This window comes from Echiichthys vipera, assembly GCF_963691815.1.
Source record: "Echiichthys vipera genome assembly, chromosome: 11".
NCBI lineage: Eukaryota > Metazoa > Chordata > Actinopteri > Perciformes > Trachinidae > Echiichthys > Echiichthys vipera.
In genome coordinates this window covers 29,714,969-29,732,067 of record NC_139836.1, presented here as the reverse complement: position 1 = coordinate 29,732,067, position 17,099 = coordinate 29,714,969, and the positions used below count along the sequence as shown (strand labels likewise).

Here is a 17,099-nt window from a genome sequence, read left to right as displayed (position 1 = left end):
TTTTGGACTCTACAGTACATTTTTATGGGCTCAGGGAGAGCTATCCCCAACGTGATTTCATCATACACATTGATGCATGCTCAGACCACACAAACAGTGCGCAAAAGCGCAGTGAGAGAGTGAGACGAGACATGACTGAAATGGCGAGCAACTGCTATTCCATTATTTCATTGAGGAAATTACCATTCAGTCTTCGAAGCAATATTGATAGTGTCTATTAAAGAATTTGGTCCACCCCGACCAAATTTAAATATCAAGCAGGTGTCAACAAAAGCGGGAAAAACGTACAATCGCGGATTTTCCATTCATGCCAACTACAGTAGAATATATTTTGTTTGTTAATTGTGTATTACTGACTATACATTTTTCTAAGAGATCTGCGACACAATCCTGGGCCAAGCCACAGACAGGTTCTCCTTCACCAGTAGAGGGAGAGCTGTTTGAGCGGCATCTGAAAACATTCCCTGAAGAGGCTCTGAATACCAGCGTGAGGGCGTACCCCATGCTACACAAGGAGAAGATCAGGATGGAACTTTCTCTCATCTATTAAAGTCCAGACTTCAGGGGCTGCTGTGGTGCACTGGCTCTGTACCAGGTTCTACAGAGATACAACCTCCTGGAAACCTTCTCTGAGACTGTGGCGACTTTGAACATCCTTATAACCACTCCAATGACAGCTGCAGCTGAGAGGTGTTTCTCCACCTTAAAGAGAATCAAGACGTTCCTGAGAAATACAATCGGACAGGAACGTCTGAATGCATTGGCCATGCTTTCCATGGAGAGAGAACTTGTCAGGAACATGCCTGGATTTCAACGGGAGCGTAATTGATCACTTTGAAAGAGAGGCGAGCAAAATTTCAATACAAGTGATGAATGAGTGAATGAGAATGTTATTAAATGATGAGTTGTGTTATATTGAACTCTCCAAATTTTGAATTGTAAATAGCTGTATTGATTGCATATCACCAGCCAAATATATACTGAATATGTTATGAAAGATTTGATGAATTACAGTTTTGATGATAGTATAATATGTTTTGATTTGATTATCGCTATAGCATCTATGGGTGCACCCGTTCCGCGCATAACTGCGGACAGCGGGCCGTCCACACTTGAAAGAGGTGGGCTTTTGTAGAGCCGTTTGCACATGTACGAGCACGAGCGTGCGCACGTGTACGAGCACGAGCCCTACGGCGGTAGCGGTATGTGCGCCTGTTCAGACAGAAAATAGAAGGAGGGACCATGCGCGGACATTTAACAACAACAACAATGGCGGTGAAAGGTTCACGTTGGTGTGATGCGGAGGTGGAGTGTTTACTGCAGATTTTGGTCGGATGAAAATATTAAAAAACAGTCGACAAGACGCACAAAAACGCTGAGGTCTATGGAAAGATTTGTATACAAAGCCAGACACACGCGATCAATGCGTGTGACGTGTTACGGCGTGATGGCATATGGACAGCAAGAAGCATTGGCCGAGGCCCAGGCAGTGAGTACAAACGGGGCTGGGGCGCGGGGGGGAGAGGGAGGGGGGGCAAGTACCCTAAAAGTACCCTAAAGCCCAGGGCGCGGTGCGGAAGGACAGTGTAAGTGCGCCCTATGATGGCTAGAAACTGTAAACCATCTAAACATTAATGTGAGTGAAAGAGGTAAGAGTTGATCTTGGAGAAGTTAATGGCCACCAGGGTGTTAAATCACCCAACCCCCTCAACACCCACCACCAACAAGTCACAGGCACATGTCAGCAACATGCAGAAGCCACTTCCTTTACTCAACAGCTATGTAAATGAAGTACCTTTTGGTTTTCTATCTTGCTGATCTTCAGCTTTTTTAGATTAACTTGATTTGCAGCAGCAACGCTGCATTTGAATACTAAAAAAAACACAGGGTCATCTAGTTAACAAGGTGAAACTTCGAGGTGAACTTCATCCAGCAACGCTCTGCATTGGCCAATCACATACATGCAAGTGCATGTTCCTGACACACCTCTTTGTAATCTGAACACCATACTGTTTACCTCACAACCATTAACACAATGAAAAAAACGATTGTCATTAAGCCCAGTTCAGACCAATGATTCGCAACGCAACAAAACTATTGTAGAACGTTGCAGGTGAAAGCTGCCGCGGTGTGAACTGACCCGTCTCGCCTGGACTCAAACCGGCTGGTGTTGTCACCTGTGACTCAACTTGTCAAATCACCAGCAGCTGGTTTTAGAACGTAACACACGTCACCTGTTTCAGCAGCCTAGATTTTTTTCAAAAACTCAGCTATGTTTGTCTGCATTGGGGCGGAACTCCGCCGTGCACAATACAGAGAGCAGAGGAGAATTGTAAACGTGCAACCATATAGAGACAGAAAGGACATGCCGTCATGTAAATAAGAGATTTAGTTTGTTTAAGGACTAGATATAGACCTGTTCTATAGGAAAGGTATCCTTTATAGATATCCTTTATCTTCCTTAAATGACTTCCGTTGTGATCTGGCGCTGTTGGGCCCATGAAACTAGTCAGTGAGATGGGATTGTGGCTCCTACAGGGCTCCAGTCAGAGGGTGAGACATCAGTTGATTTAAGTCTTTTACTCCCAGATTAACAGTAAATACAAGCAGTACAGAGGATAAGCTCGTCAGTGCACGTACAGTTTCTGAAATAAAACACAAATAAACAAATGCATGAATATATGAGTTATTTCTTATATCCAGCATTATATAAGCATACTACAAGATGGCGCCGTCTATGGCTGCCTCTGTGTTTTGCTGCGCAGCGGTTTTTCTTGTTTTGATAGTCAGTTTAGTGTTTTTTGATAAGACTCGAAGCTCTTTCTCACTTTCTCTTTATTTCCCAATTTTCTCATCCCATCTGTGGAAATACTGGACATCCACATACCAGCATTATATGCGCGTTTAAGAAGTTTTACTTAAATCTGCATCTTCTCTACATCAGTATAAAAGGTAATATTGCCCCCTGTTATAATGTTATAAAATCACACTGAACCACGTTACCTGAATATTTAAAGGAAAACAAGGCAGCTACAGGAGCTAGCCAGTTAGCTTATCACTTAGTGCAACTAGTTTGGGATCAGACCAATTACTCAAACGTGTCTTACAGCAACACAATGTACAGACTTTACCCAGTGCATACACTTAAGTAGAACAACATACACAGAGCGTCCCCTTAATTTAATGGTAGGGGAAACACTGATATACCATACCTTCAGAATAAGGGGTGTGACGATATTGAGTCCACAAGAACGAAACACAACAAGATTTCAACACTATTTTAAAATTCAATATTTTCTTTACAGGGCTTAAATGATGCACTAATGTCCTGGAAACCTAAAGAAGACCGACAAGTCCCCAATGACGACGGACAGCAGCACAAATATGATCAAGGCTCTGAGACTGAATGACTGGCTCAATCTACAGTGCTTTGGACACAAAGTAGCGTAGCCTACAAGTTAATGGCAGTGCATAATTGTATGTATTTAGTTAATTGAATTGTGTATCAAAAAAAAGTAACTGATTTTCCTAAATTAATAAAGCAAGCCATATTTCTTTGGCTACTTAGTCATAATTGATGAGTCTTAGTCACACTGTACTGATTGTTAGTTTCTTGTTTATCTATTCTTATGCAGGGCCATAGGAGTGTGTAAAGCAGGTTGTAAGTTCTTTTTCATTCAGTTGGAAAAAAAGAAGGGAGATGGCTGCAGTACAGGCTGAGCTCGGCCTACCCACTCACCAGCTCATCACTGAGTCCCCTACAAGATAGGGATCCAGGCAAAAAATGATTGGCCGTGTCCTGGAACAGGAGAAGGCAATAGCACATGTCCTTGGGTCAGACAAAAAAAAGACACCTGGTGCTAATGTGGCAAGACATTGAGGTTTTAGAAACAGTGAATAAAGCCATTAAGCCACTTCAAGATTTCACCGATGCCCTATCTGGGGAGGCTTATGTGAGCGTCTCTTGCATCACACCAGTGCGGCACCTGTTCAGAATCAGTCTCCTTCAGCCAGAAGACGAAGACACTGAGCTCACACTGGTCAAACGAACTAGACTTTAGCCGTGAAACGTGCTTGGGCACGGTACGGATGGACAGTGTGAGTGCGTCCTTAATGTAGGCTATTAATGAAGGCTAACTGCAAAATACGTTTTCCCAATACATTCTTTGAATATTTGTTATTTTTAATTGGACTGTGAATGTGTGGAAATTATAAACCCTCCCATTCTGATAGGGAGCACCTGACACAGGAGAGCTTTGGGTGCTTGAGTCCAGTGTTGCGGTCACGCAGCTGGTTACTGAGTGATGTGATTTCTGATATGGGAATCTTATTAGAGTATTGTTGTTATCACATAAATGTGTTTAGTTTATATCTACGTGTGGTATGCCTGTGTCGTACGTCTGGTGTGTGTAGACTGCTTTGTGTGTGTGTGTGTGTGTGTGTGTGTGTGTGTGTGTTACAGTTGTTTTCTGGCGATTTAATGAAGGGAGAAAAACAGTCTATGCCTACCTAATAACCCAGGGAGCAACTTCGGCTCACTTCATCTTCAGACACCCCTCAGCCTGTAAAGTGCATGATTTATGACACCACAAGATAAATCATAGAGCAAAATATGAAATGATGAACGTTTTCGATCATCATACAATACATATCGTCATATCACACAGCCCTAATTGTCATGGTAACTTTCCAGAGCTGTAAAATTCTTAAACCTCTATGAACCTCCAACCTCGTTAATCTATTTCTTAAACCTGCCTTCCTGGTACATACTTCATCTTGTCACTGCTAACTAAAGTAACACACATTTTAATGCACTGATGTTTGGTGTTAGTGGTAACATGAAGTAGCCTGGCATCACCAGATGAATCGCAAATGTTTAATAGTCTGGGCCTTCTCTGTTCATTTTTGATTGCCATGGGGCGTTATCAACAGTGCAGAGCAAAGTGCTTCTGGATGCATTGGGATAGACCTACAACCAATCAGTGCAACAAAACGTGAGCTACAACCAATCAGTGCAACAAAACGTGAGCTACAACCAATCAGTTCAACAAAATGACTGTGCTTGCTCCGTGAAAAACAATGGCAACCTGGAAATAACCAACTGATCAAGTCTGTTAAAACGGTGATGACAGCAACAGCGACTGTAAATTGAGGAAGGGTATCAGCTGACATAGACACTACCAAATGACTATTGTGCTGATCAATTTTGAGAGAGGAATGACCAATGGGGGAGTTTCAACTCAACTGTAGACATTATTCACTTCGACCAATGGTGTAAATTTATCACTCAGTGACAGACTAATTGACGACTCTTGCACCGAGCCGGTCTCACATTGCTGTGGTCCAGACCAAAAACGGGACCATTTGAGTCATCCTGTCACCTCCTTCACATCCTGCCTTTGTTCCCTAATGGAGTGAGGGGTTCCTGTTCGCCCTGATTTTGACATACTCCAGCATTCTTCCTTGATTTTGAATAAAAATATCCATAGTTGTAACAGTCTGGGGTTTCAGCAGTGCTGTATTTGGGTGTGTGTGGATTCATTTTTTATATGCCTGAGTACATGCAATAAAACACTTGATAAACCAGTCATTACCCCATTATGAAATGCTCTTCATGGTGTAGGTAATTAGATGAGTGGTGTTCGAATTGATGTCTATGTTCAGCGTTTACTCTCTGTACTGCTCTATACTGCAGTCCCCAGAAAGATCAGAAAACCTTTAATTTGAGAAAGACTTGTGACTAAACTGACCTCCCACTCATGGATGATCATAAAATGAACACCTTTAATGTTATATCTCTATAAATGTTTCTTACTTTTCTTACAGTTTCATTAGGAACATAAAAAGAAAGATGTGGAAGATGTATTACTATGGCAACCAGCACTTAGCACCTGTCCTTGACATTACATGTAAGAATGACTCAATTTAACATGACATTGAAATGTATGGCCCGCAACATGTCATTCAGCATCATTTCTATCAAGAGACCACTGCAGAAAGGGTTCAAGTGTGAAGCGTATTTCAGTATCTTGAAAAATGCAATACAAATATTATGTATTATCATTATTTTTATTGTTGTTGTTATTATTTTTATCATTATCATTAAGTCTCCCACAACAATAAGACCAGTAATTTTCTTTACAAAATCGATAAGAACAGTGAAGGAAGAGACATACACAGCTACAGGACTGGGATGGTGAATACAAATCATCGCTCCGCAGTCTGTTTGAATGTGTATCATTAGGAACACAACACAGTGTTTCCCCTAGGTTTAAGGCTTGGGGGGGTATTTCCGCCATGCACGATACAGAGAGCAGAGGAGAATTGTAAACGTGCGACCATATAGCGACAGAATGGACACGCCGTCATGTAAATGAGGGCGCACTCAAACTGTCCATCTGTACCGTGCCCCATGCTTAAGGGTACCCCCCCCCCCCTCCCTCTCCCCCCGCGGCCCAGGCCCGTTTGTACTCACACTACCTGGGCCTCGGCAAATGCTTCTTGCTGCCTATACGTCATCACGCCGTAACACGTTACACACATTGATTGACGTCATCGCGATGCATTGCTTTGTTTACAAATCTTTCCATAGACCTCAGAGTTTTTGTGCGTCTTGTCCAACTGTTTTTCAATATTTTCATCCGACCAAATCTGCATCACACCTACGTGAACCTTTAGCCGCCATTGTTTTAAATGTCCGCGCATGGTCCGTCATTCTTTTCTCTATGTCCGGACAGGCTCACATAAAATTACGTCAGAACTGCTGGAGGCCTCGTGCTTGTGCTTGTACACGTGCGCACGCTAGTGCTCGTTCATGTGCAAACGTGCTTTACAAAAGCCACCTCTCCCAAACGGACCGTGGATGGCAACCGTACAGTTGCACTCACACTGGTCAAACGAACTAGACTTTACCCGTGAAACGTGCTTGGGCACGGTACGGATGAACAGTGTGAGTGCGCCCTAAGAGATTTAGTTTGTTTAGGGACTAGATATAGACCTGTTCTATAAGAAAGGTATCCTTTATAGATATCTTTTATCCTCCTTAAATTACTTCTGTTGTGATCTGGCGCTGTTGGGCCCGTGAAACTGGTCAGTGAGATGTGATTGTGGCTCCTACAGGGCTCCAGTCAGAGGGCCCTGGTCAGTGAAACATCAGTTGATTTAAGTCTTTTACTCCCAGATTAAATACAAGCAGTACAGAGGATAAGCTCTTCAGTGCATGTACAGTTTCTGAAATAAAACACAAATAAACAAATGCATGAATATATGAGTTATTTCTTATATCCAGCATTATATAAGCATACTACAAGATGGTGCCGTCTATGTCTGCCTCTGTGTTTTGCTGCGCATCGGTTTTTCTTGTTTTGATAGTCAGTTTAGTGTTTTTTGATAAGACTCGAAGCTCTTTCTCACTTTCTTTTTATTTCCCAATTTTCTCATCCCATCTGTGGAAATCCTGGACATTTTGGTCAAAGGTGCGCTCACCCTTGCTCATGCAGTGAAACGGCACAAGACGGGAAGACAAGCCGGTGCGCTTGTGCGCCTCGCAGACGTGGCCTACGCAGACGTGGCCTACGCACTCCGTTACTGGGAATATTCCTCTCTAACGGGGTGGGCGCTCTCCTAATATAATGGTATATAATGGTAGGGGAAACACTGCAACAGCAAAACCAATTATGCTCTGTCATAAAACTATGACAATAACATTTGATGAATCTATTCTGGGTGTTTTCACATATAGTCCGCAAACCAAACTCAGTTCTCTTTAACCAAAAAGTAGACCAACAGAAAATACTCAGTTGATACTCAGTTGTTCTTACTTTCGATTAGATCTCTGTCATCTAAAGCTGTATTAGTAAACGATCTGATATCAGATAACCATATTGATTTACTCTGTCTGACCGAAACCTGGCTGTGTCCCGAAGAATATGTTAGCCTAAATGAATCCACTCCTCCCAGTCATATTAATACTCATATTCCTCGAGGCAGTGGTCGAGGAGGAAAGCTTGCAGCTATTTATGATTCAGGCCTATTAATAAACCCTAAACCTAAACTAAATTATAATTCATTTGAAAGTCTTGTTCTTAGTCTTTCACATTCAACCTGGAAAACTGTGAAGCCAATTATATTTGTTATAGTGTACCGTGCTCCTGGTCCGTACTCTGAATTTCTGTCTGAATTCTCAGAGTTTCTGTCAAATTTAGTCCTTAAATCTGACAAAGTAATCATTGTAGGTGATTTTAATATTCATGTGGACAGCGATAATAATAGTCTCAGTGTCGCGTTTATCTCTCTATTAGATTCGATTGGTTTTAGTCAGAGTATACATAAACCTACTCACTGTTTTAATCACACCCTCGACCTTGTTTTGGTTTATGGTGTGGAAATTGATGACTTAATAGTCTTTCCACAGAATCCTATTTTATCAGACCATTTTTTAATAACTTTTGAATTCATATTACAGGACTACTCACCTCTGGGCAAAAGTGTCTACACTAGATGTTTATCTGATAGTGCTATAACTAAATTTAAGGAAGCGATTCCATCTGCATTTACTTTAATGCCTCATCCTAATATTTAAGACTCCTGCACTAACGTTAGTTTCTCTGAAATTCATCACATTGTTGAAAGTGTTGCAGGCTCTCTAAGAACAACACTCGACTCTGTTGCTCCTTTAAAAAAGAAGATAATAAAACAGAGGAAGTTAGCTCCGTGGTATAACTCACAAACCCGTGAATTAAAACAAATATCGCGAAAGTTGGAAAGTAAATGGCACTAAACTGGAGGAATCTCTTAAAACCTACAGGAAGGACCTCCGTAATGCCAGAGCAGCATATTACTCATCTTTAATAGAGGAGAATAAGAACAATCCTAGATTTCTTTTCAGCACTGTAGCCAGGCTGACAGAAAGCCACAGCTCTATTGAGCCATGTATTCCTATAACCCTCAGTAGTAACGACTTCATGACCTTCTTTAATGACAAAATTATAACTATTAGAGACAAAATCAACTCGCTTTGCACTATTTTTTCATCAAACCCAGGAACCTTACAAACTGTACGACCTGATATATTCTTGGAATGCTTTTCTACAGTCGACCTTAACAAATTAACCTCTACTATTTCAGCATCAAAACCTTCTACTTGTCTCCTAGACTCTATTCCAACTAGGTTACTTAAAGAAGTGTTACCTTTAATTAGCACTCCTGTATTAGATATGATTAACATGTATTTATCAGCAGGTTATGTACCACAGTCTTTTAAAGTAGCTGTAATTAAACCTCTTCTTAAAAAGCCCAGTCTTGATCCTGAGGTACTAGCCAACTATAGACCTATATCTAACCTTCCTTTTCTCTCTAAGATCCTCGAGAAATTAGTTGCCATTCAGTTGTGTGACTTTTTACATAATAATGAGTTATTTGAGGATTTCCAGTCAGGATTTAGAGCAAATCATAGCACTGAGACAGCACTGGTGAAAATTACTAACGACCTTCTAATAGCTTCAGACAAAGGACTTGTCTCTGTACTTGTCTTACTAGATCTTAGTGCTGACTTCGACACTATTGACCATCACATCCTGCTACAGAGACTGGAGCATCTAATTGGCATTAAAGGAACCGCACTGAGCTGGTTTAAGTCATATTTATCAGATAGATCTCAGTTTGTACATGTTAATGACAAATCCTCCATGCCCACTAAAGTTAGTCACAGAGTCCCACAGGGTTCTGTCCTTGGACCGATTCTTTTCACCTTATATATGCTTCCCTTAGGAAATATTATAAGGAAGCACTCCATAAATTTTCATTGTTATGCTGATGATACACAATTATATTTGTCGATCAAACCAGAAGAAACCCATCAGTTAGATAAACTTCAAATGTGCATTAAGGAAATAAAAAGCTGGATGACCTGCAATTTCCTGATGTTAAACTCAGACAAAACTGAAGTTATTGTACTTGGCCCCAAAGGCTTCCGAAACTCAATAGCTATTGTTACTCTGGATGATGTTGTGTTGTCCTCCAGCACCACAGTAAGGAATCTGGGTGTTATTTTAGATCAGGATATGTCCTTCGATTCTCACAAAAAAACTAACAACAAGGACTGCATATTTTCACCTGCGTAACATTGCAAAAATTAGGAACATTGTGTCTCAGAAAGATGCAGAGAAACTTGTCCATGCATTTTTTACTTCTAGGCCAGACTATTGCAACTCCTTATTTTCAGGCTGCTCCAATCAGTCTGTTAAGAGTCTCCAGTTGGTCCAAAATGCTGCAGCTCGTGTACTAACTAAAACAAATAGAAGAGAACATATTTCTCCTGTATTAGCTTCTCTGCACTGGCTGTAAAATCTAGAATAGAATTTAAAATCCTTCTCCTTACGTACAAAGCTCTTATTGGTCAGGCTCCGTCGTATCTTAAAGAGCTCATAGTACCACATCACCCAACTAGATCTCTGCGCTCTGAGAATGCAGGGCTACTCGTCGTTCCTAGAGTCTCCAAAAGTAGAAGTGGAGGCAGAGCCTTCAGCTACCAAGCTCCTCTCCTGTGGAACAAACTCCCAAATGTTATTCGGGAGGCAGACACTGTCCCCTTATTTAAAAGTAAACTTAAAACTATCCTTTTTGATAAAGCTTACAGCTAGGGCTTACGATGAGACTTTATTCTGCTTAATTATGCTGCTATAGGCCTAGTGTGCCGGGGGATAATACTTTTCCTGATACTCTGAGCTTCTTTCCTCTCTGTCTGTATCATTCATGTCTCATCAATGCATGTTACTAATTCAGCTTCTTCCCCGGAGCTGTTTGTGCTTTGTAGTCTCGCAGGTCTCTGCTGATCGTGGTGGTGCCTGCTGCCGTGGTCCTACATGACGCTTCCTGCTGCTATTATCACTGTTACTAAATATATATTATCACTAGTTTAATAAACTATAAAATGTGTAGCTGTATCGTAGCTGCTATTGCAAATAATCATCATTGATCATGTTTGCTACCATAAATTTATTATCATTTTCATATTCTGTCACCTTAGCTGTGCTTGTTTTTACTATTCTGTTGTATTAACTGTCCTAACATAAACGTTATATTCACATTACTATAAATATTATATTTACTGTTAGGCTTTGCTTGCATCTCTGGAAGTGTGTCTGTCTGTCTGTCTCTCTCTGTCCATCTGTGTGTCTTTTCTCTCTTTCTCTCTCCTTTTCTTCCTCCCCAACCGGTCGAGACAGATGGCCGTCCTCCACAGAGCTGGGTCTGTCTGACGTTCCTGCCTGTTATAGGGAAGGTTTTCGTTGCCACCGTACTCTACAGAGGAATTGTTGGTTTCTATGTAAATCATAAATAAGTCATTGAGTGTGGTCTTTACCTACTCTGTAAAGTGTCCTAAGATAACTTTTGTTATGATTCGACACTATAAATAAAATTGAATTGAATTGAATTGAACTTTCAATTAATTTCAATTCAAATTCAGTACAATTCAATTATCTTTAATTTTATTTATAGTGCCAAATCATAACAAAAGTTATCTCAAGACACTTTACATATAGAGTAAGTCAAGACCACACTCTATGACTTGTGAGGATGAGGCCTTATTATTTGCCCTGGGAATTCACGTCTGCCATCCTTATCGGTGTGTACGTTCCTCCTTCAGCTGATGCAGCTCTGGCCTGTGACGTCATCCACTCCGCTGTTGCCCAGATACAGACGCTGCATCCTAATGCATTTATTGTCATCACTGGGGATTCCAACATTTCACCAGTATGTTGACTGCCCCACCATCTGTTGTATGCAAATGCTAAGGATGCATACAGTCCCACAGCCCTCCCCCTCTTGGAAGATCTGACCACAACCTGGTTCTGCTGACCCCTAAGTATATTCCCCTTGTTCAGCGGCAGCCTGTCCACACTAGGAGCATGAGGAGGTGTACTCAGGAGGCTGCTGACGCACTACAGGACTGCTTTGAGTCGACAGACTGGGATGCACTTGTTGAGCCACATGGAGAGGATCTGGACAGCATGACCGACTGCATCACAGAATACACGAGGTTCTGTGAATACACCACCATGCCAACCCGGACTGTGAGCCGCTTCCCTAGTAATAAGCCTTGGATCACCAATGACCTGAAAGCCCTTCTTAACAAGAAGAAGAGGGCATTCAGGTCTGGAGACAGGGAAGAAGTGAGGAGAGTGCAGCATGAACTCAGGGATATGCTGAGGACCTGTAAAGACATCTACAGGAGGAAGCTGGAGGCCAAACTCCAGCAGAACAATGTGAGGGATGTGTGGACTGGTAGGAAGCAGATCACTGGGTGTAAGGTGAGCGGCAGACAGTCATCAGGCAGCCTGGAGAGGGCAAACGAGCTGAACAGATTCTTCAATAGGTTCAGCTCACAGCCTTCTGTCTCCATGACACCTCCAGACCCCCACACACCCTCACTGCCCCAAATGCTTCAACCCCTCCCCCCTCACTCCCCTGCTGTGAGCTCTCCTGTGCAGCACCTCACCTCCTCCTCCTCCTCTGCCTCCTCCTCCTCCACCTTCACCTCCTCCTCCACCTCCTCGTCCTCCACTGATGACACCAGCAGCCTCCCTCGCATGACTGTGACTGCAGGCCAGGTTAGGAGACAGCTGGAGAGACTCCACGAGCATAAGGCTGCAGGCCCTGACGGTATCAGCCTCAGGATCCTGAAGATACGTGCCAGCCAGCTGTCTCCTGTCCTACAACACCTCTACAACCTGAGCCGTAGGTGAGAGCCCTGCTAGACCCTCTGCAATTTGCTTACCAGCCCCACTTGAGAGTCGATGACGCTGTCATCTACTAGCTGCAACGAGCCCATTCGCACCTGGATGGTGGAGGAGGTACTGTGAGAATCACATTCTTTGTAAAATCTAGAATAGAATTTAAAATCCTTCTCCTTACTTACAAAGCTCTTATTGGTTAGGCTCCATCGTATCTTAAAGAGCTCATAGTACCGTATTACCCGACAAGATCACTGCGCTCTGAGAATGCTGGGCTACTTGTCGCTCCTAGAGTCTCCAAAAGTAGAATGGGAGGCAGAGCCTTCAGCTACCAAGCTCCTCTCCTGTGGAACCAACTCCCAAGTGTTATTCGGAATACAGACACTGTCCCCTTATTTAAGAGTAAACTTAAAACTTTCCTTTTTGATAAATCTTACAGCTAGGGCTTACGAGCCCTTAGCAATGTTGTTATTTTTAAGCTGATTTTGTTCTGCTTAATTATGCTGCTAGAGGCCTAGTCTGCCGGGGGATAATACTTTTCCAGATACTCTGAGCTTCTCTCCTCTCTGTTTGTATCATTAATGTCTCATCAATGCATGTTACTAATTCAGTTTCTTCCCCGGATTTGTTTGTGCTTTGTCGTCTCGCAGGTCTCTGCTGATCATGGTGGTGCCTGCTGCCGTGGTCCTGCATGACGCTTCCTGCTACTATTATAATCTATAACCTTAGCTGTGCTTGTTTGTACTATTCTGCTGTATTAACTGCCATAACATATAAGTCATATTCACATTACTATAGATATTATTATAGTTACTGTAAGTGTGTCTGTCTCTGTCTTTGTGTCTGTCTTATTCTTTCTCTGTCCATCTATCCGTCTTTTCTCTCTTTCTCTCTCCTTTTCTTCCTCCCCAACCGGTCGAGACAGATGGCCGTCCTCCACAGAGCTGGGTCTGTCTGACGTTCCTGCCTGTAATAGGGAAAGTTTTCGTTGCCACCGTACTCTACGGGGGAATTGTTGGGTCTCTGTTTATCATAGAGTGTGGTCTTTACCTAGTCTGTAAAGTTTCCTGAGATAACTTCTGTTATGATTTGGCACTATAAATAAAATTTAATTGAATTGAATTGATTTATCTAGTGCTTTAAACACCATTCAGCCACTGCTACTGGGGGAGAAGCTGCAGGTGATGGGAGTAGATGATACAATGATCTCCTGGATTACTGACTACCTGACAGGCAGGCCACAGTTTGTCCGTGTGGGCAGTGTTCTGTCTGATGTGGTGGTTAGTGATACAGAGGCTCCACAGGGGACTGTACTGTCTCCTTTCCTGTTCACCTTATACACCACTGACTTTCAGTACAACACTGAGTTGTGTCACCTGCAAAAGTTTTCTGACGACTCGGCTGTTGTTGGGTGTATAAGTGAGGGACAGGAGGAGGAGTACAGGGCACTGGAAGACAACTTTGTGAAGTGGACTGGACAGAATCACCTGCGGCTGAACATCAGCAAGACCAGAGAGATGGTGATAGATTTCAGGAAGAAGAGGATGACGGATGACGGCTTTCCAACCTCTGGCGGTGGAGGATTACAAGTACCTGGGTGTCACCATCAACCACAGACTGGACTGGAGATCTAACACTGAAGCTGTTTACAAGATGGGGATGAGCAGATTTTACTTCCTGAGGAAGCTGAGATCCTTCAACGTGTGCAGCAAGATATTGGAGATCTTTTATCAGTCTGTTGTGGCCAGTGTAGTTTTCTTTGCTGTGGTTTGTTGGGGAAGCAGCATTAGAGCAAGCGACACCAACAGACTCAACAAACTGATCAGGGAGGCTGGCTCTGTGATTGGCTGCAAACAGGACACTCTGGAGGCTGTGGTGGAGAGGAGGACACTGAAAAAACTGTTATCCATCATGGATAATCCTCTCCACCCTCTCCAACTCACACTGGTCAGACAGCGGAGCACCTTCTACAGAAGGCTGCTTCAGCTTCGCTGTCGTAGCAAGGAAATCTTTCCTGCCACAATCTATCACTGTATATAATAACTCTCTCACCTCTGCCTGACAGAGAACTCTGCTCTCTCTTCTGTTGTATATATTATTATTGTTATAGTATATTTTGCATATTTTGTTGTATATATTATTATTGTTTATAGTTTATAGCACACTGTGCACTGTATATATACACTATGTATATATTGGATTCTATGTATGTTATGTACAAAGTTTTTATTTGCTGACCCACTACTATTGCTGTTACAAAATAATTTCCCAGTCTGGGATCATTAAAGTAATTCTATTCTATTCTATTCTATTTATGATTTACAGAGAACCAGCAATTCCCCCATGAGCAGCTACAAGTCACTTTATTATCTTTAATAATAATTATTATAGCTATTATATACAGTATTAATTTAACTCTATGGAGGACGTCACTGTCATCTGTCTTGACCAGTTGGTGAGAAAGAAAAAGAGAGAGACAGGCAGACAGTCCAAGAGATGCAAACAACCACTAAAGTAACAGCAACTATAATAATATATATAGTAATGTGAATATGACTTATATGTTATGGCAGTTAATATACCTGAGTTATATAGATAGTAGAAACAACTACAGCTAAGGTGATAGAATATGATAATGATAATAATTATGCTGGTAAATATGATCAATGATATAAGTGGTAGTGATAACAGCTGTGATACACATAGTCACTTCATATGAAAGAGCACTCAGTTCTACTTCAGCTCTCTTAATAGATAATATCTTATCTTACACCATGTATTAAGCTCTGCCTTCACAACCAAGTGCTAATAACATCCATGTAACAGTATTGTGGCTGACAACAGAATTAAGGATGTCCCGAGACTCGATACTTGCGATACCTTGCGATTCTAAAATAAAAAACCACAGACCGGAAGCACCGAGGCGCCATACGTTTTGGTGCTGTGACTCTCCCTTAACTAATGGGGGCAGTACAGCGAGTGTTCCAGTCATACTCTGATGTTTGTGATGGCTCACGGTCACATCGAATATTTAGCAAATTTGCTAAAAAAAGAAGGTTATGTTTGAGTAAAAAGGGATCTTAGAAAATCTTTTGACATCCCTGACATCGAGAATCATGTAATTTCACTGGTATTGGTACAGACTACTGGATTTCTGCTATTGTGACATCTCTAAACAGAAAACAGAGCTAGTATCGGTAATCTTTCCAGCATGAGTGTTTTAATCCACATGTAACCATGTTTAGCTTTAGAAGTTCAAGTTACACTAATTCTGGTATTTAACTCTCATCCATGCAGGACATCATATGTGTACCTATGGCATCATACGTGTACCTATTGCAGTAGGAAGTGATGTAGGGCAAACCTTTCTTCCCTCTGTCCACGGATCAGACACAAACATGTTGGACTTAATAATAATAAACACCGATCTGACACGCACCTCCGAGCACTGCTCTGCCAGACAGCACGCTCAGCAGCACAGTGTGGGCGGGGGATGGGGATGCGTTACCTGAGGACATGGTGCAGACTTTTTTTGCTGCATTGAGTCACAACTCCAGTGGGACGGGTCATGTGAGCTAACTCTGCACCGTTATGGTGAACCGAACCGAGCCCATGTGTGCCCCAGCGACCAGGCTTACACACTGAGCTCAGCCTCGAAGTCGGAAAACCCAATCCAGGATGATAAACTTGTAATATCGCCATGTTTTTCCTGGAGAGTGCTACTCGGTTCAGGCCAGTAGGCGAGGTCCCGTACACTGCGGTTGCCCTTGGAAAGCCGGGGCGGTGCTTCCTAGCTCATATACAGCCTGTCCGCACCGCGGCGGAGCTGTCACACAGACTTTTTGAATATCACCGTAATTCTACAATATTTTGTGTGAACAGCTCTCACTAACATCCCAAATCTCACCAGAGTGCACGTGAACGCGCCCCCAGACGACCACCGCATGCGACATACGTTTGCGCGCACACTGATTGCTATCAGAGATAACCACTGCTAAAAAAACACACTAATAAAGCCCAGTTTGGAGCGTGCACGTGCTGCTTTACCTGTGATTATCTTCTCTGTCGCCGTCTCTTTCTCCGTCATCATATCCCGCAGTTTCACCTCCTCCCGAGCCTTCTCACCGATACAGCTACACCAAGCAATCTTCCTGCTTTCCTGGGAATACCGGGCCAAATAAGACAAAAACTTCAACAAAGACAGCCTCCGCGCCGCTAATTCGATGTCCCCTTCAGTTTCTCTTCGCCGAACCGCTTCCTGTTTTAGGGAGAGGTCGTTGAAAAGCACATGGAGAAGGTTTGGGGTCTGGAGGTTTCTGAAGTAAGTGGGGGCAGTGAGTCTTCGCAAAGAGGATGTTGGACCCC

At 42.6% G+C, this 17,099-nt stretch overlaps 1 protein-coding gene across 4 annotated transcripts in view; it reads right to left on the bottom strand.

Moving 5' to 3' along the window:
• The window catches only part of hspa12a (heat shock protein 12A), an 89,887-nt gene extending 73,021 nt beyond the window's left edge, over nt 1-16,866 (bottom strand). For all 4 annotated transcript variants that reach the window (XM_083923212.1, XM_083923214.1, XM_083923213.1 and 1 more), the window contains exon 1: nt 16,782-16,866. In XM_083923212.1, coding sequence (XP_083779338.1) covers nt 16,782-16,824 — 43 coding nt within the window. In that variant the 5' untranslated portion in view covers nt 16,825-16,866. The remainder of the gene's footprint in view (nt 1-16,781) is intronic.
• Nucleotides 16,867-17,099: the final 233 nt, after the last annotated feature.